Below are 20,384 nucleotides of genomic sequence, written 5' to 3'. Positions count from 1 at the left end.
TTGATCCAGGCGGGACAGTGACAAGACTTCCTGTTTCTTGTAAGATTGTTGGTCTGAATACTGTAGATCATATCCTCCCGACAGGAAGTGTATATCGACGGCAGAAAATCATCAATATCCCGCGTCGCAATTAACTTAAACCCATACTGGACCTTCGACATTGACATTGTCCCTGCATGTTTCAAATGTGACCCTGAAGCTCTGTTGAGAGCTTATTCGGGTGGACTGACGGCCGGGGAGTCGATCCCGCACTCCGTTCACAGCCTCACTAGACATGTGACTTGGTCCGTTTCAGTGTTGATCTGCTATTTTCAGTCTTTCCAGGTTGGGGTTTGGACTGTTTTGGACGGAGGTTTTGTTACTTGCAGATAGTTTATTGCTCCATTTGCAGATGACATGTCCTATGTATGCGACAGATATGGATGATGCCTTTTGGGGGTGTGGATGGTGGATGGTGAGGGTGTGGGAGGGATATTGTAAGTTGTGAGCGGTAAGTTGCGCGTAGGAATTGGATGCCTATGTTGATAATGTACGTCCGTAGTTAAGACTGCCAATTGCAGAAAATATTCCAGTCAAATCGGCAAGGACCAGACTCAGCTGTAGCCGATAATCGACCCTGTGGAGTAAGCGCACGGGCATATCGGTTATACTCCCTGCATGCAAACCTGCAGTCTATTGTGAGATCCATATCTTCTAGATACATGCACCGGTGTAACAAGAACACGTTCAATGATTCATGTATAGAGATATCAATATCAGGGTTGACCAGAAAATCAAACCGGAAAAGGAAAGTGGTCCGGGGATAAAACATCGTCCCCCGACGAGAGAGGCCAGACCACCCCAACGCAATATGGAGAAACCGCGCAATGGGACTCTCGGAAGGAGCGGGTTGGGTTTGATAGCCTGTCTGTCCTCTGATCAATCATCAATCCCCCTTACATGGATGACATTCGACTCAATATCGGGCCAGTCACAAAGCCACGATATTGAGTCTAGCGATCAGACATGGTGTCATCGGCAATTGATCAGAGAGAATATCTGCCGTGATGCGCATGTCCAGGAGAGCAACATCACCAGACCCAAGCCTCCCATCTCCAACCCGGAAAGACGGAAGCATCAAAGAGGAAAGAGCAGATGGGGTCTGGGGCAGAGGCAAATGTCTGTAGATCTGAGAGGCTCGGCAGATGAAGTGTCCGCAAAGAGCCGGGGGGGGGGGGGCTCTTTTAACTGGGTCTGACGTTCCCCGATCGCCTCTTTTCCGCCAAGCCACTTTGATCTCATTCGGACTTTTTTTGATAGCTGGGCATTTGTACGAGTTCGTCCTGTATAGAATTGTCTGTTGTTTGTGTAGATGAATTCATGGGTATCAAACGGCTCTCTGTAGATGTCGCCCGTTGGACCCGCAGTCAAGTGCCGGCTCTTGGCCACAGCCGAGACGTTGAAGTGATGTGGTGGATTTCCCCATCCCCCAGTCTGTGGAGATGGAGTAAGGGGGCGGGAAATGCCAAATTATTGTTTGGTTTAGATATCAATTCTTTTTTGGGGATTTTGGGTCGGATATCCGCGTGTTCTGGAACGGGTGGGACGGAATAGAAATAGCGCTGTCCATACTTGGGGTTTTGCCGCTATAAATCAATTTCGTGTTTTGTCGCTTCTCTCTTCACTTACTTCTTCCTCTTACTTGGTCTTTTTGGAAAGACTGCTCTTCTTGCTTGCGTTGCATCTTCTTCTTGGTCTTCATCATGGATGTTCCACGGGCTCATCTGTCTTTGGAGGTTATCGTTGTCGGGTATGTATCTTGGACTCGAACACGTAGAACAGAGTGCTGATCTCGTACAGGGCCGGTAGGACTCGGATATAAAAAAAAGTCTGGCGTGGCATGTGTCAACTGACAGCATCAAGGAATCGGCGGTATGGCAGCAGCTCTCACATTAGGACTTCGAGGACACCATGTCATGATTTTTGAAGCTGCCCCGAAGGTACGAGAACCCATCAACTGCCACAAAAAAAAAAAAAAAAAAAAAGAAAAACAGTGTTAACATTCAACAGCTCATGGAAGTGGGAGCTGGCATTCAAGTCTCCCCAAACATGCTCCGTCTCTTCGACCGTGAGTCACTCATCAAGTTAATCAAGACAGCAGACTAAATGACCTAGGATGGGGCGTCTCGGACCTAATTCACGCTCAAGATGTAGCACTTGAGCACATTCACGTCCGAAGATGGGAAGACGGCTCCCTCCTCGGCACAATGCCCGTGAATAAAACCTACGGACAGCAAGTAGTAATCCACCGGGCCGATTTGCACAACGCCATCATCGACAAAGCACTGTCCCTGCCCAACGTGGAACTACGCGAGAACTCACATGTCGCAGATGTATCCTTCGATCCGGCCAGCGTGACGTTGGCAAACGGCACGGTTATCAAAGGCGATATCGTGATCGGAGCAGACGGAATCAAATCGACTATCCGGGCTCATCTCCTTGATGATTCATCCTTAAAGGCTATTCCTACTGGCGATGCTGCGTATCGGATTATGTTGCCGAGAGAGATTATGGAGAAAGAGCCTGAACTCAAGAGTCTTATTGATCAACCTGAGGCGACGCGTTGGCTTGGTCCTAATCGGCATATTATTGCGTATCCCGTTCGCAATCATCAATTATATAACGTTGTGCTGCTGCACCCTGACGTGCAAGGCTCTGAGGAGTCGTGGACCACTAAGGGGTCGAAACAGGCTATGGTTGATAACTATGATGGGTGGGATAGCAAGGTGCGGAAACTTATCGATCTCGTTAATGATAATGAGGTTTTGGAGTGGAAGTTGTGTTTGCATCGGCCGTTAAGGACTTGGATACGGGGGTCTGTTGCTTTGATTGGTGATGCTTGTCATCCGATGCTGTATGTGCACTTCTTTCGCTTTTTTTCGTTTCTGGATATTGATATTGATACTCTCCAGTCCATATGTCGCCCAAGGCGCTGCTCAAGCTGTCGAAGATGCTGCTGCTCTGGGTATCCTTCTCTCGAATATTACATCACGGGCTGAGATCCCATTGGCATTGAGTGCATATGAACGATCTCGCAAACAGCGCGCCGAGACGGTTCAGCAGTCCGGTTCTGAGAACCGTATCACGTTACACCTACCAGATGGACCTGAGCAGGTCGCCCGTGATGCGCAGTTCCTTGCATCTGCTAACGGCGAAAATCCTGATAAATGGTCGGATCGCAGGACACAGGAGTTCCTTTGGGGCTGGGATGCTGAGAAGGCTGCTTTGGCTACTTGGGATGGTATGATGCGTCCCTCTCCTTGAGGATGTCCGTGTGCTAATTTGTGGGCAGAACTTGAGCTGGGGAAGGCTCGAGCAAATCTTTGATTTCATGCGATTTTGATTCCGATTACATACATGCAAGATTTTTTGTACTGCCATCTAGCGACTTAAATAAGGCACATACCTCGCGCATTTCTTGTCTTACGTGTGTACATACTGCATTGATTTGATTATTTCGACATTGGTAACTTTTACAGGGAGCTTACAGGGAAATGAGATTGTTCACTCGCAATTTTGATCCCTAAATTTCATCGGAATAGCGCTATTTTTCTCTAGTTCATTATACAGTCATTCAAGCCACCATCCCATGTACGCAAGAAAGTTGGACCAGAGACTCGACATGGCAGTGCCAGGGACGGTCAACATATGGCACCAATCATCCAGTCGAAGAGAAGGCGTGTCTTATATTTTGAGACATCGTTTACAGACGCTCGCCAGCGGCGGCCTTCATCTGGCCGTACTTCTTGAGACGGATGGCAGAGACGTTGATGAATCCGGTAGTCTCGGCGGGGGAGAAGTCACCGATCTCGTCCATGGAGGACTCGCTCATGTCGTAGAGCTTCTCGGTCTCGGAGGAGCGGCCGAGGACAGACATGGTGCCCTTGTAGGCGCGGCAGCGGACCTGGCCGTTCACGGACTTCTGGGAAGCGGTGATGGAGGACTCGAGGAACTCGCGCTCAGGGGAGAAGTACATGCCGTTGTACAGGAGCTACCATTGTTAGATCGGATCAATTGAGTAGTGTAGTATTTGCTTACCTTGGAGTAGTTGAAGGTGATGAAGGAGTCACGCAAAGCACGGACCTCACGGTCCATGGTCAGACCCTCGAGATCACTGATATGTTAGTTGAGTCGACAGCCCGATGGTTGTGGGGACTTACATGTGAGCGGAGCGCAGGCAGGTGAGACCAGGGGTCTCGTAGCAGCCACGGGACTTGATACCGATGAAACGGTTCTCAACCTATTTTGTGTTAGCGAAGTTACTTCTCGAGTGCTCGAGCTGTGCTGCTTACAATGTCGATACGGCCAACACCGTGACGGCGAGCAATGGCGTTGGCAGTCAGGAACAGCTCAACGGAGTCGGTGGCGGTCTTCTTCTGGCCACCCTGGGTGTACTCAAGCTTGACGGGAACACCCTTCTCGAAGGTCAGGGTGAAGTCCTCGGGCTGGTCGGGAGCGGACAGAGGGTCCTGGGTAAGCTTCCACATGTCGGCGGGAGGGGTGGTGTCGGGGTCCTCCAGGATACCGGCCTCGTAAGAGCAATGGGCCAGGTTCTCGTCCATAGACCAGGGCTTGGACTTAGTGGAGGTGACGGGGATACCCTTCTGCTCAGCGTAGTCGAGCAGGTCCTGGCGACCCTTGAAGCGCTCGTAAAAGACGGGTTCGCGCCATGGGGCAATGACCTTGATATCGGGCTGGAGAGCGTAGAAGGCAAGCTCGAAGCGGACCTGGTCGTTACCCTTACCAGTGCAGCCGTGGGAGACAGCGAAGCAGCCCTCGCGCTGGGCAACCTCGATCTGGGCACGGGCAATGACGGGGCGGGCCAGGGAGGTACCGAGAAGGTAGACGTTCTCGTAGACGGCATTGCAAGCAATGGCGGGGAAGCAGAGCTCCTCGATGAACTCACGGCGGATGTCGACAATCTCGCACTTGAGGGCACCGATCTTCAGGGCCTTCTCGCGGGCAGCCTCGAAGTCCTCTGAAATAATTGTATGTCAGATCGATGTCGGATTGAGGTCGCATTGATTTTCATTTACCTTCCTGGCCAACATCGGCCACTGTGTTGAGGTTAGCAATTGAGTCATTGGATGCATCACATTTGCAACTTACTGAAACAGACGACCTCATAGCCCTCCTCGATGAGGTACTTCACTGTAATTTGGTATTAGTAACCGCAATTGATCAGTTGAATAGCTCAAGATGTCCATACAGATACAGCTGGTGTCGAGACCGCCGGAGTAGGCGAGGCAAACCTGCGCGATCGAATTGTCAGTATTCGGGAAACATGGCGGGCAATGGAATGTGGCGGTAGGGAGCGGTGTGAGATGGAATTGGACGAGGGCGCGCCATGTATTACAAAGATAAACCTATAGATCATACCTTTCCCTGAGCCATTGTGAGTGATTGATGGAAAGTAATGAGAATGAAAGTTTGAACGTGGAGTAACAGAAAGAAGGTTGAGTCATTCGAAAAAATGCGGTTTTGGTGCGGGCCGGGGAAAGTCACGCGGTCCGACACCGGCTGATAAGAGATAAGGTTGGAGTTTTATAAAAGGACTACTTTTTACAGCTGAATATATGGTCAATGGGAGCAATTCTGTAGGAAAAAGTGATGCAGCGTGTTCTAGGAGGGCAATTGAACTATCTATCTGTACTCTCTATAGCTACAAAGCGATGTAAGATAATGTGCATTCCTGCATAGCTTGACCAAAATCAATGTATCATGGAGCAACCTCAGCCAACTCCATACCTAAACAAGCACCTCATGCAGTAAGATTTACTGTGTACTCCCAGGTACGCAAGTTGACATTGTTGGGCAAATGATCGTATACTTCCAGGTCACGGGAACGTCGTCATAAGATGTTCGTGCGGTTTGCTCTGTTTGCATCAAGCTCGGCTACCCGCGGCGACTTCCCCGCGCTCTGCCCCGGACAATGGCAGTCGCATAGTTTAAAGACACCCCTGGGGGGATTTCTCATGTAGCGTAACACATATTCTCTCTCACTTCCTCAATTCCCTAGAGATGGCACCGCTCCGTGCTCCACTACGGTGTTTCGCCCAAACGCCTCGGAGATTTTACTCTGGCGCGCCTACGCCTTCGGCGAAGCTGAACTTGCCTATTGACTACAAATCCACTCCCATTCTGCATCATGCATCTTCTTCATTGTCAAATATGCCAGAATTCCCTGCTGCAGCTACCACTAAGCGACTAAACTACTTCCAAGCCATCAACTCTGCATTACGAACCGCCCTGTCTACATCTGAAAAAGTGCTTCTCTTCGGCGAGGATGTCGCCTTTGGTGGTGTCTTTCGATGCTCGATGGACCTTCAAACAGAATTCGGGTCAGATCGTGTGTTTAATACGCCCTTGACGGAACAAGGTATTGCGGGTTTTGCCATTGGAGCCGCCGCCGAAGGGATGAAGCCGGTAGCAGAAATCCAATTTGCCGATTACGTCTTCCCAGCATTCGATCAAATTGTCAATGAAGCGGCCAAGTTCAGATATCGTGAAGGTGGGACGGGGATTAATGTTGGAGGACTGGTGATCCGTATGCCGTGTGGCGCGGTTGGACACGGTGCTTTGTGAGTTATATATATCGGACAGGAAGGAGACACGAATGCTAATGCACCAAATCAATAGGTACCATTCGCAATCTCCAGAATCCCTATTTGCACATGTTCCCGGTGTACGGGTAGTCATGCCACGATCTCCATCCCAGGCAAAGGGCCTCCTTTTGGCATCCATCTTTGAACATAACGATCCGGTGATATTCATGGAGCCTAAGATTCTCTACCGCGCAGCTGTCGAACACGTCCCGAACGAATACTACACTATCCCACTCAGTAAAGCTGAAGTGATCAAGCCTGGCAAGGACCTGACGATGATTTCCTATGGCCAGCCTCTGTACATGTGCTCTTCTGCTATCTCGGCCATTGAAAAGACGATGCCAGGGGTCAGTGTTGAGCTTATTGATCTGCGTACCATTTACCCTTGGGATCGTCAAACAGTCTTGGAGAGTGTACGAAAGACAGGAAGAGCCATTGTTGTCCATGAAAGCATGATTAACTACGGTGTGGGTGCAGAGGTTGCATCCACTATCCAGGAGGGTGCATTCTTGCGCTTAGAGGCCCCTGTCAAGCGTGTTGCAGGCTGGAGTACGCACACAGGTTTGAGTTATGAGCAATTTATTCTGCCTGATGTTGCAAGTGAGTTATGCGCCATTTTGAAATTGTATTATCTGCTAATCTATGAATCCTCGGTTTTAGGAATCTACGACGCCATCAAACAAACCCTTGAGTACTGAGCTACGTCTCTTTCCTCGGTGGTATCTATTTAGTCAAGCCCAGCATGTTGCATTCTATCTAGAACGTGATAGTTATCACAAACGAACATACGTCACATTGAATAGGATTGAACTTGGATAGTTCCATTAACAGTCTACCATGACCATTACATAGCTCTCGAGCCTTGCATGAAACTGTTATCTACGGAAAATAGTCAATATGAAACCAAAAAATGACATCGATTTCAAAATGGCTAAACAAGCTATATACTTTTGGTAAAGATCTTAGACAGTACGAACATTCTCAGCAGGCGCCTTTTCAATGTTCAGGCCAGTCTTGGTCTCAACATGCTCCTTACTCAACTTAGCCTTCAGAATGAAAGCAGAGCAGAAAACACCAACAACAGACATGCAAGTATACAGAATCCACATATTGCGCAGACTCCAAGCAAACGCCTCCTTAACGGCAAGTAGCTGCGCAGGATCCGTGATATCCTTGATATACTCAATGCTTGCAGCAGCAGCATCGCCAGACATCCTATCTGCCATCGACTCGGACATTCCAGAAGCCAAAAGCTTCGACTGCTGCTCACCCATGCTGTTCTGGAACACGACACCGCCGATAACGATGGAGCAGGCGGTTGCCATGTTTCGGATGAATCCGAGCGTGGCTGTAGCGGTGGCTGTGTCCTCTTGGGAGACCATGGCTTGTATGGCGATGATGGGTGTTTGGAAGAGGAAGCCGGCGCCGAATCCGCTGAGAATTTGGTAGCCTACAATCTCGCCGATGGAGGAGGTCACGTCGAGGTTGATGTATAGCCCATTTCCGATCGTCAGAAGAACAAGACCGACCCAGATTAACTCAAGGTATCTGCCGGTGCGGTGGATGATTGCGCCGCAGAGCATACCTCCACAGGCTTCGGTGATGACGAGGGGGAGGATCAGGACACCTGATCGCATGGGGGATGCCTGGTGTACTGATTGTAGGTAAAGAGGTATGTAGTATTCACCAGCGATGAAAACCTATATTGGTTAGCCTTGATCAATATATTCAGGAGGAAAGCACATACGAATCCATGCGCGAAAGCAACAGCAAGCGTAGCAACGTTTGACAGACGAGCAAAGATATCCAACGGCATGAGAGGGTACTTTGCAAGCTTCTTCTCGCTATAGACAAACAGCAAGGAGCATAGAGAACCGAAGACAATTAGGCAAATGACCTGTGGGGACTTCCATGCAAATGTCTCTCCTCCAAAGTCGAGCCCTAACAGGAGCATCAGAGTGAGACCCAAGACTGAAAGACTGCCGAACCAGTCAATCGCTCGGATACCATCCATGATCCTTGTTTTGGGATTGTGTACATCCAAGAAGAAGAATAGCAGAACGAAGGTGATACCAGAGACAGGCAGATTGATCCAGAATGTCCATCTCCAGCCGGTGTATTGAGAGAAAGCACCACCAAGAATTGGACCAATACCACCAGCAAAGGCCCACATCACTTCCATGAGACCAAGATAAAGGCTGCGGTGTCTTTTCGAACAATTAGATCTATGCCGTCAAACAGTAAAGCCGTAATAGTATCTCACCTAACACTGAACAGATCAGAAATGATAATAGTAACAAGCTGAAGCAAACCACCACCAGCAACACCCTGCAATGCCCGACCAGCAATAAGCATCTCCATGCTCACAGCCGTAGCACAAATGATGGAACTAATAAAGAACCACCCAACAGCCAAGAGCAAGATAGGTTTCCGCCCCCAGATATCAGAAAGCTTAGCCCAGATGCACGCACCAGCCGCATTGGCAAGAAGATAAGCACCACCAATCCAAGTATAGCCAGCAGCGGAGTGGAAATGAGCAGCGATAGTCGGAATAGCCGTTGAAACAATTGTTTGATCGAGTGCCGCCACGAACATCGACAGCGCCAGCGCTATCATTACCGTGACGATGCGGAGTTTGCTTTGCTCCTGGGGCGGGGAAGCATCTTGGAATTCCATTTTGGTATTTCCAGCAATGAAGCCCAGAGAAGGTTAGAATATACAATTGTTCAAGTCTTGAAAATATTTTTTTCTGCACCCCCCGGGGCCCGCCATCTTATCAGTGGGGCGCTTCGGGTTGAGTTCCGCGCCGAGTCCCGTATACATGAGTCACTGGTGATTTGTATAGAGTGACTCTTCATTGGGGAGAAAGTAGACCCCGATGCGGTGGAGTCTGCCAGTTGTAATCCCTGCTCCTCAGGCTCGCTTGCAGATATACAGCTACCACATGCGGTGCTGATCGTATACTTCATCGGGACTACATTCTAGAACATGTTGACTCACAAGCACGAGCAGAGGTTCGTGCTTTGCATTTGATATTCGCATTCGTCTTTCTGGTGGTGGAATAAAAGAACTTTCAGTAATCCGCCATTGGGCTGCTTGGTTTAATAAGAGTCATCCTAGGTCTTCTGTCGTTTTGCTGGCCTATCCTCTTCCCCAAATTCTTTTTTCCAGGTTCCATTCTTGACCTTCTCATCATTGCCATAAAGACCAACCCCGTATGCATGCTTCATCCCATCTAGGCATAGCTTCCGCCGCTCATCGAAATCAAACATTGGTTTGGGGTAGGTATGCTCCGTGCCATCTTCTTTCGACGATGAACTACCATCACCTGTCACCCTGCAGCCAAACTTCTTCTGGTCCGCGATGGGCGCTTTCCATGGCTCGTAGATCCACTTCTTGTCGAATTTGGCGAGCTCCGGGCAATATTTTCTGATCAAATGTCCCTCGGGGTCCCACTTCTTTCCAAACGATATAGGCGAGTAACACTTGTAGTACTGGGCGTAAAAGGCAGTGCAGGAGAGCCACATCCAGTTTCCCACGTTGCATGCCGTTTCATCTAAAGCGTATTAGTTACTGACAGCAGTGTCACCTTTGGAAAAACTCACGATCGATCAACATCTCCTCGAAAACCTCCGCGCCACGCTCCCAGCTTACATAGCACCCGCCTCGAGTCAAAAAGCAGGCTACACTGTGTCTTCCCAGATGATGAATCCAGCCCTCTTGTTTCAACTGACGCATGAGCGCATCGATCCATGGGAATCCGGTACGACCTTCCCTCCACCGTTGAAACCATACCTCTGCGTCCTGCGAGTCTACTTCGTACGACCCATCGATTGATTCATCTTTCCTGGCGGGGTTCGTCTGAAGGTGCCAATCGATGAAACGGGCAACCCGGTTTCCATGTGTTCGATCAAATTCGTGACCAAGCGCTGCTTGAGCTGCGAAATACATGTCCCGGAATAGAAGCTGACCCTCTAGGCTAGTTGGAACGGACGAGTTCGGCTTCTTTTCTTTCCTTCTTTTGGCGAGAACTCCTTGAACATCCCACCAAAATTGGCGTACGGACAACGAACCGAAGTGGAGATGAGGGGATAATAGCGTGGTTGATTGAGGTTCGAAATCCGCTGGGGAGGTATTCGGTTTTTCGAACCTTCCGATGTAGTCCTCGTTCTTGATATGGTCCCCGAGGATTTTCAAGGCTTCTGTCTCCCCTCCTCGGTGAGGAGTCACAGCTTCCGACTTTTCCATGCCCATATCTTCGAAAGTCGGAACTCCGAAGTCATTCTTTGGGCCCATCAATTGGGAGTATTGATCATCTTCCTTGATGCGGTGTTCCGAATTGAAGTCCGGCTCATTCTCAACCGAGTCATGTTTGAGACTACTTAGATCCATTTTCTCCTCGTCCCATGGGTCCGGAATGCTCTTGGGTGCTTCAAGTGGCTTGTCAGGGCTGCCGTTATTGATCTTCTCAGCGGCCTTTTCGAGTTGCGTGATACTCATTGTCGGTTTGCCACCATTCTTCTGAACAATCTCGTCGGAATCGAACAAGGTTCTTCCCATTTTGACAATCACCTCAACACCGGACTTTTCGGCCATCTTGATCACATCGATGTCTCTGTCCTTGGCATACGCATCTGTGTCCTTCTCGAAAACGAGGTGCGTGACGCCCCAGTGTTTCCAAAGCTTGGGAAGGATAGTCTGCGGTCCTTCACGGACAATCCAGAGCTTTTGCTTGGGATTGAGCTTGGAGTATGCCTTGGAAAGGTCGGTCTGACATTCAAGCAAAAATCGCCATCTGTTAGGGCCTACTCGTGCTCGGTAGACATAGTGAGGATCCCAGGTCCAGACTGGAATGAAGACAGATGGCTTCAAAGCCAAGGCTGCGTGCAACGCTGGAGAATCATGTAGCCGCAGATCTGTTCTATGCCAGTACAGGACTACTGGATTTGATGCATTGCCTTTCATCTTGTAGTTATACAATTGATGTTGGGATCAATCTTCACAACAGCTGCCTCTTAGCAATTCACTCAGAGATCAGCAAACTCTCTTGGGGTCAGATTAATGAGCGAAAACTGGGTCATGTAAGGGGCTCAGATCGAGATCGAGATCGGGACATTTGGATGCGTGACGTCACCACGTGTAAACAATCGATGACATTTTCATTTCCTGGATATTACTGTATGGGATATGAGGTATGCTTGATATAAAATGAATATGATACTACATGTATCTATGTCCTAATAATGACTATTATTGATTAATACAAATGGTTCAGTTGAAGAGACCGCGGATGTCATCTTCAGACAAAGTCTTCAAACCAAATGCCTTGTTAGACAGCTTCTCGGAATCGAAGCGGTTTCCGAACCCATCACCAAAGATACCCCGGAAAAGGAAAAGATGAGCAAAGATTGCTGGGTTAGGAACCGGCTTGCTTAACTCTTCATATCCCTGCTTTTCCAAATCAATTGTCGCAATCGACTTCGTCTCAAGACTCTTGCCAGACAGAGCCAACAGCTGCTTCTGCGAAACAACGGCCGAGCTGATGTAGACAGTCTTGTTTTCGGTCTCCGCGAGGTTGTTAATGATTCCAGCAACTCCGCGACCAACATCGGCGAGAGTGGTGGTGCTGAACTCTTGCTCGCCGCCATCATACAGGGTTGTAACAGGGCCGGCAAGGTTAATCAAGAACCCAACGTTGAGACCCCAGTCGAGGAAGGGGCCAGTAATGAGGAACGAGTAAGTCAGACCAGATTCCTCATTGGCCTTCTTAAGATGTTCCTGGACGGCAACCTTGTCGCCAAAGACGGGAAGCTTGGCAACATTGGGGTGTGTTGTGTCGCATCCGTACTCGGAGGGGATGAAACGCTTCACTCCAGCGGCGACAGCAGCGTCAACGAGACGAAGGTGAGTGGCTCGTGGCACTGGGCCCACGCCGAGTGTGCTGACGACGACATCCTGGCCAGCGAGGGCGTTCTTGAGTGAGTCGAGGGACTCATAGTCGACCTTTGCGACCTTGGCTCTTGTGTCAAAGGTCTTGTCGCTGTCTTGACGAGACAAAACTGTCACGTCGAATCCAGCCTCGAGCAGTTGGTTGAGAACAGCAGGGCCGAGATTGCCGCTTCCCTGTTGGGTGTTAGTTGTGTACAAAATGTAAAGGGCAATGTCACTTACACCGACGAGAGCAACTTTAGCTGGCATTTTGTCAATCTCAAGAATTGAAGTGATGAGTTTGGTATAGAAGCTTGGTTTGATTGAAAAATGATTGATTCATCCCTCGCCGGGGTGTACCCTCCTTATATACCTGAAGACGCCCTTATCATTTCCTGAAGGATTCACCATTCCTGTCGCCTTTGAAATCATCTCGGCAAGCCGTCTTGCGTACTTAGTGGTGAAAATCACCTCAAATGCCGGGTTGGTCAGCCCCGATATGTTAATCCCGCGCTTACAAGTACAAGCTTAGAAATGAGCGGAGAGATTCCGCACTTCAGAGGCGGCTTTGTCACTCCCGATGCCAAGACTGGGATAGCGGGACCAGCACGTGATTCTATAATTTGATGCCAAGACGCGTTTGATGCAGTCGAAAATAGTTTCAACTTAAGTGTCGTTCGCACTGTAGCAGCCTTTGTTCTTGGGTGATTTCTGAACTTCGTATGAGGATATTTGTTTGCTCTAGGTTTATCGATGATGCTTTTTTAGCTGCTTGAGTGTTTTACCGGATGGAGTGGACAGTATAGATTCGCGGAGTCTGGTTTGATAGAAGTTGCCAGAACATATAACTTAATTTGAATGGGGAAAATACTAGGCAAGCTACTATTATTGCCCAAGATTTGGCTGAGGTCAGACTCGCTAAGGCGGCTATTACCCTGGAGGCTGAACCCAGTGGCGTCTGATACGATCTATCCTGCAAGCGACGAGAATAGGGGTCTCGAATGCGTTGCCGTTGCAGTGATATTGATGGTGCCGAGGACAAGGATAATGGCAGTCCCAGTCGGAGTCCTACTCGCAGTCGCACCTGCAGTCGCAGTTCCAGTGGCAGTCTATTCGGAGTCGAAGTCGTAGTAGCAGTCCTAGTTGCAATACTAGTCGCAGACCTTGTCGCAGTATCAGTGACAGTAGCAAGAAAAAGAACAAATATGGTGACGCGACAGTGTATGTGCGGATATAATACTCGAAAGTATCGAGGCTTGGCAAATTAGAGCAAATGGTTGGCCTCGAGGATATCAACGAGCGTATCGGTCTGCTACATTACCAAGCAGTCGATGTTTGTTCGCGCAAAAAGGAAGAGTTTGTTCCGCATCCTTTTCCTCACAAAGGCGTCTTCTTAGGCCCTCCAGGCACAGGAAAGACAACAGTCGCAAAGCTCTACGTCCAAATCCTTTATGGCTTACCTTTTTTTACGAATTATGCTGGTAATCAAGCCTCTGGCTATTTGTGTGGGAGCAGGTGCGCTTTGAACAGTAGTTTCTAAAGGGATGATCCCGCTGATAAGATGGCGTATACTGGGAGGAGGAATCGAGATTCGACAGCACCGCCGGGGGAAAGACGGGCCCGTGAACAAACGCAACATCGGACATACTAATGATGCATACCTTGCAATAGTAATTGGAGCAAGGAGCTTGAATTATATTGTAATAGAAAGACTCGGTGCACGCTGCACACTGGTGGCTAGTCGTTAACAATTTTTGTGTTGCGGCGGTGTTTGTTGAGGGTTTGCCGAAACCAGTGGTAGTTAATGCCGTTCTTGAGGCCTGTGCTTGTGAATTCGCGTGCTCGAAGTCCATAGGGTCGTCCCGTAAGATGTCAGAAGCTCTTAGTATCACGGCATGGTCCAGTTGGTGGGTGTTCTGGGCATTCGGGTCCAACCCTAAAGCAAAAGCACAATCTGCTGCTTCTCGATTTTCTTGTTGTAGTATCAATATAATTGCAGCTCCGTCATCGTGGATAGTTCTTTTCATGCTGAGGGCCATTTAGTGATCATGGCTAGTGAGGGATACCAATGCTTCATGCAGATGCCGTTCCCGCGTTTCTCTGTCTAGAGAATTATTCCAAGAAGTAGCTGCAAGTCTGGCTCGGAAGTTCCGCTCAATCTTCTCTGTCTAGAGACTGCGACATCTTTGTTGAGTGATCTATGTTAATCAGACTCACGTTAGAATCGGATTTGAGAATGCTTTTTAGTATCAGCAGGAGAGTCACGTACGTCCAGGACATATCAAGAGGTCTCTTTGGTGATCAAAGCAACAGGATATTTGATTTAATCTAGTGACAGTAGAGTCTGAAGATTGGTTGGACACTGGAGAAGGGAGAGGCATAGATTTTGTTTTGATGGCTGATGGATTATGGATGACGGAGGAAAATGGATGGTAGATGGAAGGTGACAGATGAAAAACAAAATATGAAAGCCAAATAATTCAAATTAAGAGAGAAAAGGTGGGAGATGAACGATGACGGATGAGTGAAGGTTGGAGGTGGGAAGAAAACAGAGAGGATGGCAGCCAGGTAAACAACACAGCAATCAACAACACTCGAAAACCCGAGAATCCAATAGATGAATAACAGTGTAGGAAGACCATTCAGAGCTTTAAAGTGATTCCTGTGATTGTGATTCTGATCTCGAGTCTTAGTCAAAATGATGTGAGAAAGAGACGCAGCCACAATTGGGGATGATTTGTATCAACTCTCAGCTTCAGGTCATGCGCACTGCGACATCTAGCTGTGCAGTTTGTTTTTGTTTTGTTTTGTTTTTTTTGCTTTGTTCACCCTGATATCCTAAGTGGATGGAAGTGGTGGAATTAATTCCAATCGAGAGACACCAAGGATACATAACTTGTGCAGTTTTTGGCTGTATATTTAGGTATTTGACTTATAACAAAAGCCTCTTTCGATGACTATTGTTTCTGCTATATATTGAATGAGTTCTTAAAGCTACGTAATAATTTTCTAACAGCTATCATAGTATAGGGTTCTTTAGCGATATTACTAGCTTTTTTGACGGCTATTAGAATATAGGGTTATTTCGAGGCTTTTTATAAGATCTAGTGAATTATAGAGCTTTTATCGATTAACTAACTAGTAGTACTCGAATATATTATTATCGCGATTCTTTCGCTTCTGTCCTAACGCACGTACTCAGGCATTATTCCCTAGCAATAGTGTGAGACCACGCAGAGTCTCTGGTTTGGTTTGGTAAGCGAAGTAGAAGCCTCAGCTGACGTGTGGTACAATATGGTCCTATTGTAGGAGAGGCTGAACGCTGACCCTTCCAGGGTCAGCGGGGATGAACTAAATACAGGCTGGCCGAGCTTCCGGGCGGTGAGCAGTACTATACTGCCACGATTCCCGAGGCACCAACTCGTGCCTCAGGTACCAACATAAGTAGTCGAGGGTCCTGACAAAGCCATTAACGCGGCAAAAGACTTCGCTAGCTATAAGGACAATGTTGCCATTTTGGTCCTATAAATTTATTAGAAATGGACTAGGAATAGACTAGGAAGGTATTGGAAGACTATGAAGCTCACCGTGTCGTAGGCAGGAAGGTTTAGGCCACCTTCTAGATAGCGGTTGTAGGCCGGCTCGTTAGCGAGAAAGGCGCTCATAATGTCGGGGAATGCAATAGAAATGATTTAGCAATAAAAATAGCACGTGATTAGTAAAAGAAATTACGCTAGAGAAAGGGCGTAATGAAAGAATGTGAACGAGAGAAGGTTCGAAAAGGTATTGCCAAGCAATTAATATTACTAGCGGTCATATTTAAACCAATCAGATGGGATACAAACTATACAAACATGTTGACTGTGGCGGACCCACCCGTTACTGGCGATATGATCAGGGTTCTCCACTTGGCCTCTCATTGTATAGGTCTCAGCCGTGTTGGGGGGAGCTGAGTCATCAACATTATTCCCGATATCTCCGACCAAATCAATTCCGCCAAACTGCATTTTCCGTCGCGGGACTTGTCTTCCTGCACAGCTGGCACAACTTCTAATTTCCCGGCTCGACCAGCTCGGCTTGACTATCCTCATTTATATTTCAGCCCTGCGAACCCACCGCAGACCATCAAGATGCAAGGCTTCAGTATGTTCCTCCCCCACCGAACCTCAACCCCAGACAAAAGGCTAACAGGCGCGCGCAACAGACATGGGACGCTACGTCCCCCCAGACCAAGAAGGAGTCTTATCGGGAAACCAACTAGCAAAGAAACACCCTCTAGGAGCTCGAGCACGACACCCAGGCGCATTAGTCGTGCGCTTCGAAATGCCCTTCGCAGTCTGGTGCACGACCTGCAAACCCCACGACACAATAATCGGCCAAGGCGTGCGCTTCAACGCCGAGAAGAGAAAGGTCGGGAATTACTACTCAACGCCGATCTACAGTTTTCGCATGAAACATACCGTTTGTGGTGGAACTATCGAGATCAAGACTGATCCCCAACACACGGCTTATGTCGTCACGCAGGGTGGCAAGAAGCGGGATACTGGCGAAGATAAGGAGTTGCAGCCGGGTGAGATTGCTATCAAACCCTACGCCCTGGGTCAGGACCCCGCAGAGAAGGATCCGTTTTCGAAACTTGAAGGGAAGGTTGAGGATAAGCGCCGTGCGAAGACGGAGGCCACGCGCATTCTCGAGATTCAAGAGCGTCAGAATCGGGATTGGGAGGATCCGTATGAGAAGTCCATGCGGTTAAGGCGCACGTTTCGGCAAGAGCGCAAAGGTCTTGAGAAAGCGGAGGCGGGCCGAGAAGCCTTGAAAGATAAGATGAGTCTTGGGATTGATCTCATGGATGAAACGGAGTCGGATCAACAACGAGCTCAGATGGTCGATTTTGGAGATGATCAAGCTACTGTTGGGGCTCATGCTGCTCGGGCTACACGCACTCGGCCGATGTTTGCGCACCGCGTTGCGAAATATACAACCAAGACGAATTCTCATGATACAAAATCTCGGGCTTTGAAACGGGCTAAGGCAGCTAATCTTGCTGCTTCTCGGAAGGCTTCTCTTCGCAATGAGTTGAGCGGTAATACGCGTGCTACTGTCGACCCTTTCTTGATCGATGACACGGATGATCCCAGTGGATGGCAACCTGGGAAGAAAAGGAAATCTGCTGCGCCTTCGACTTCAACACCTCGTTCAATTACCCCGAGTATCGACTCTCCGAACATGCGCGAAAAACGGGATGCAACCCCCAAAGATATACCTACTCCAGCAGCAACGCCCGTGTTGGTCGGCTATCCTTCTGATTCAGACTAAGGCTGAATATAAGCCCTCTTTTCTTTTGTTCTGGGACTTCAGGTCAGGCGTTGATTGAAGAGCTTTACTGCATGAACGAGATACCTATTTGTTTACATAGCGTTACACTCAACACAATTAATGGAGACCAATTGTGTGGAGTTCTCTTGGTTCCTTGACCTGCGAAAAGCTCCTTCAACCAGCAACGATTCAGACATTTCAGTTGCTAGTTGACACAGGTTGCTTGCCGTCCGGGGGTGTTCGATGACATGTTAGATGCCAAATAGTTTGGAAAGCCATCCCCGAGACTTCTTCTTCTTGTAGGTCTCCCAACTATGGAGATGAAAAGAAGGGCGTGTCCTCCACTAATACAATGCGACGAGATCATAAATTGATGGTCTGTGGCTATGACTGCCCGTATATAGGCACAATTTGCCTATTGGAATCTATGTCTATAATACCTGGAGAGGTACAGCATGTCCTTCAAACCCAACGCTGTCCTGTTCTTTCTTGCAAAGAATAATTCTCCGCGTTACAGGAAATCCGGGCCCGTAGATGCTCCACTGCACCTTGCGGCTCAGGATATCCGACATCCTTCGAGTCATCCTTCGAGTCTTCATGCTCGATTTCTTCACTCTTCAAAAGACTCTTCAGGCAAAACAGATGTCTTTCCTGATGCAAGGCAACGCCGCCATTCTGGTATGCCCTCAAAACCTCAGATTTTCGTTCCTTGACTTTTCCGACCATAAAGTCAATGGCATCAGTAGCGTACTCTTCCAAGAGTTCCTCTTTAGCCTCTCTAGCCTCCTCCCGGATTTCATGGAGTCGCTTAAGCCAGTACATATATCTCCAAGGCGAGAATCCAGTGGGTGATCGCTGCCCAAGCTCCGACTCGACGAACTTCTGGCCACCTATACCAATAACACTAGGACAATCATTCCAATGGACCTCTGAGAGAAGAGCAAGATTATGGCCTGCATGGCGGAGCCAAGCTACAGCACCTGGTAACAAGTGAAAAATCTCAAGCTGACGCATGCTGCGCTTGGAATCTTCTTCATCCGACTCATCCCCGCTGCGGAGGACCTGTCTCTCCTCAAACAGATTACGAAATAGGATTAGGGCAATCTGGCATAGTCTATCTTTGCCGACACGCGTTGACGCTAGTTTAGCCAGGAAAGTCGCAAAATTGAATCGGTGCGTACCCGACATAGTCGGGAAGTCACTATTCCAGAAGTCGGTCATGTCGGTAGCCAAGAAGGGTAGATCATTCCACAGGGAGCCTTCAGCAGTTCGTGCATTTTCAAGACCGTAATTCCCTCGCACGGGTCGAGTTAACGGTCCCATTCCTTGAATACGCACGATGTCAAGGACTAGACCCTCGTGTTCGGGCGTTTCGTGCGAGATGTTCCGACCGAGTTGGTAGTACATATACCATATGGAATGGATATACTCTTCGAGGGAGTCCACGCCATCTCCAACTTCGCAGTATCGGGAGTTGATGGTCCAGGTTCGGTTGCTGAAGGCGGCGTCACGGACTTCTTTGAATTCTCTCCGAGCGATGGACTGACGCGTGTCTTCCTGGTTTAATCGAACAGCTTCTGGTGTGGTGAGGTGAGCGGTACCTCGTGGCGATGGGCTGAGCAGTGCATCACGGAGATCATGCATTATGAATAGTGTTGATTGAGGAATTGGGTCGGTTGCAACTAATGAGTATGAAAATGAACATGAAAGACAAGTGCCTGGTAGAGCCCCACGGGGTCTTCAACCAAATGATGGGAACGGTTTCTCAGGGGAATTCCTAGGCAGCAACGGATTATGCCCGTCGGACAGGGTTCTGACAGGGTATCTGAATCCTTCGGCTACGTTCTTCGTCTCTCGTCGAGCACCCGGCAAGCGGGGCCATCCTGCAGCCTCTGAAAGATCGGGTTGGATAACTTGGACAGAGTGAGTCTCGGTGCTACATCGCGGGTTTCTGGCGGACATCAAGATATCGGGGTGGAGGATGCATATGTATGGAGCGGTATGGAGGCACTAAACGCCTTGGGATCTTAGGATTGAATTGTTTATGATCTATTTATGATCTATCAAATATTAGATCTATAGATCTGAATTGAAAAGACCCTCATCCTTGGCATTTGGATCCTTTTGGTCTGAACAGGTCTCGTATCGCAATCATCTTACTCAAGCATCGTTTGCAAAAATGCAAAGGTTGACAGTAGATACTTGACTGTACTATGCCAACTCGGAGTGAAATCAAGTCCCTCCTGAACCGATATATATGCAGGCACATACAGGCAACGTGTGTAAATTGTAGCAAAACATTATCCAAGTTTCCATAAAGTTGTATGATCTCGACTTCTCTAGAAGATCTAAGCCTAAATACGCGAGCCTTGTCGTGGAATTGATAAATTCATACGCACACGCGGTGTACAAAGAATAATAAAGATATTCAACAAGATTAGCGGGAATGCCCCGACCTAGTAAGACAGGGGTATCCTGCAAGCTATTACATACAGT

At 48.5% G+C, this 20,384-nt stretch overlaps 8 protein-coding genes across 8 annotated transcripts; 3 read left to right on the top strand and 5 right to left on the bottom strand.

Moving 5' to 3' along the window:
- Positions 1-1,742: 1,742 nt before the first annotated feature.
- N7508_001197 (putative salicylate hydroxylase) lies at positions 1,743-3,366 on the top strand (the record flags this gene model as incomplete). The annotated part of the gene is made up of 7 exons (XM_058459263.1): positions 1,743-1,789; positions 1,840-1,844; positions 1,903-1,979; positions 2,050-2,107; positions 2,155-2,893; positions 2,952-3,280; positions 3,332-3,366. 7 exons carry the CDS (start codon positions 1,743-1,745, stop codon positions 3,364-3,366), a joined length of 1,290 nt encoding a protein of 429 aa, XP_058322795.1.
- A 335-nt stretch (positions 3,367-3,701) lies between these two features.
- Positions 3,702-5,461, bottom strand: N7508_001196 (argininosuccinate synthase). Its single transcript, XM_058459262.1, has 8 exons — positions 5,419-5,461; positions 5,249-5,291; positions 5,149-5,190; positions 5,076-5,096; positions 4,332-5,017; positions 4,200-4,279; positions 4,078-4,153; positions 3,702-4,030 (listed from the first exon to the last, which is right to left on the bottom strand). Exons 1-8 carry the CDS (start codon positions 5,431-5,433, stop codon positions 3,743-3,745), a joined length of 1,251 nt encoding a protein of 416 aa, XP_058322794.1. The 5' UTR covers positions 5,434-5,461; the 3' UTR covers positions 3,702-3,742.
- A 599-nt stretch (positions 5,462-6,060) lies between these two features.
- Positions 6,061-7,342, top strand: N7508_001195 (uncharacterized protein; the record flags this gene model as incomplete). The annotated part of the gene is made up of 3 exons (XM_058459261.1): positions 6,061-6,620; positions 6,679-7,244; positions 7,305-7,342. The coding sequence occupies 3 exons, from the start codon at positions 6,061-6,063 to the stop codon at positions 7,340-7,342; spliced, it is 1,164 nt and encodes a 387-aa protein (XP_058322793.1).
- Positions 7,343-7,606: 264 nt separating this feature from the next.
- On the bottom strand, positions 7,607-9,320 carry N7508_001194 (MDR family MFS transporter; the record flags this gene model as incomplete). Its single annotated transcript, XM_058459260.1, has 3 exons — positions 7,607-8,344; positions 8,392-8,851; positions 8,908-9,320. 3 exons carry the CDS (start codon positions 9,318-9,320, stop codon positions 7,607-7,609), a joined length of 1,611 nt encoding a protein of 536 aa, XP_058322792.1.
- Positions 9,321-9,760: 440 nt separating this feature from the next.
- N7508_001193 (uncharacterized protein) lies at positions 9,761-11,609 on the bottom strand (the record flags this gene model as incomplete). Its single annotated transcript, XM_058459259.1, has 2 exons — positions 9,761-10,200; positions 10,250-11,609. 2 exons carry the CDS (start codon positions 11,607-11,609, stop codon positions 9,761-9,763), a joined length of 1,800 nt encoding a protein of 599 aa, XP_058322791.1.
- Positions 11,610-11,915: 306 nt separating this feature from the next.
- On the bottom strand, positions 11,916-12,842 carry N7508_001192 (aromatic alcohol reductase; the record flags this gene model as incomplete). Its single annotated transcript, XM_058459258.1, has 2 exons — positions 11,916-12,767; positions 12,816-12,842. 2 exons carry the CDS (start codon positions 12,840-12,842, stop codon positions 11,916-11,918), a joined length of 879 nt encoding a protein of 292 aa, XP_058322790.1.
- Positions 12,843-16,702: 3,860 nt separating this feature from the next.
- On the top strand, positions 16,703-17,888 carry N7508_001191 (Saf4/Yju2 family protein; the record flags this gene model as incomplete). Its single annotated transcript, XM_058459257.1, has 2 exons — positions 16,703-16,715; positions 16,777-17,888. 2 exons carry the CDS (start codon positions 16,703-16,705, stop codon positions 17,886-17,888), a joined length of 1,125 nt encoding a protein of 374 aa, XP_058322789.1.
- A 462-nt stretch (positions 17,889-18,350) lies between these two features.
- Positions 18,351-19,532, bottom strand: N7508_001190 (DUF3632 domain-containing protein; the record flags this gene model as incomplete). Its single annotated transcript, XM_058459256.1, has 1 exon — positions 18,351-19,532. The coding sequence occupies one exon, from the start codon at positions 19,530-19,532 to the stop codon at positions 18,351-18,353; it is 1,182 nt and encodes a 393-aa protein (XP_058322788.1).
- Between the last annotated feature and the right edge of the window lie 852 nt (positions 19,533-20,384).

This window comes from Penicillium antarcticum (genome assembly GCF_028974205.1).
Source record: "Penicillium antarcticum strain IBT 31339 chromosome Unknown utg000002l_segment0_segment0, whole genome shotgun sequence".
NCBI lineage: Eukaryota > Fungi > Ascomycota > Eurotiomycetes > Eurotiales > Aspergillaceae > Penicillium > Penicillium antarcticum.
Note: the sequence above shows the minus strand (reverse complement) of the source record. Positions and strands in the feature narration are given on the sequence as shown.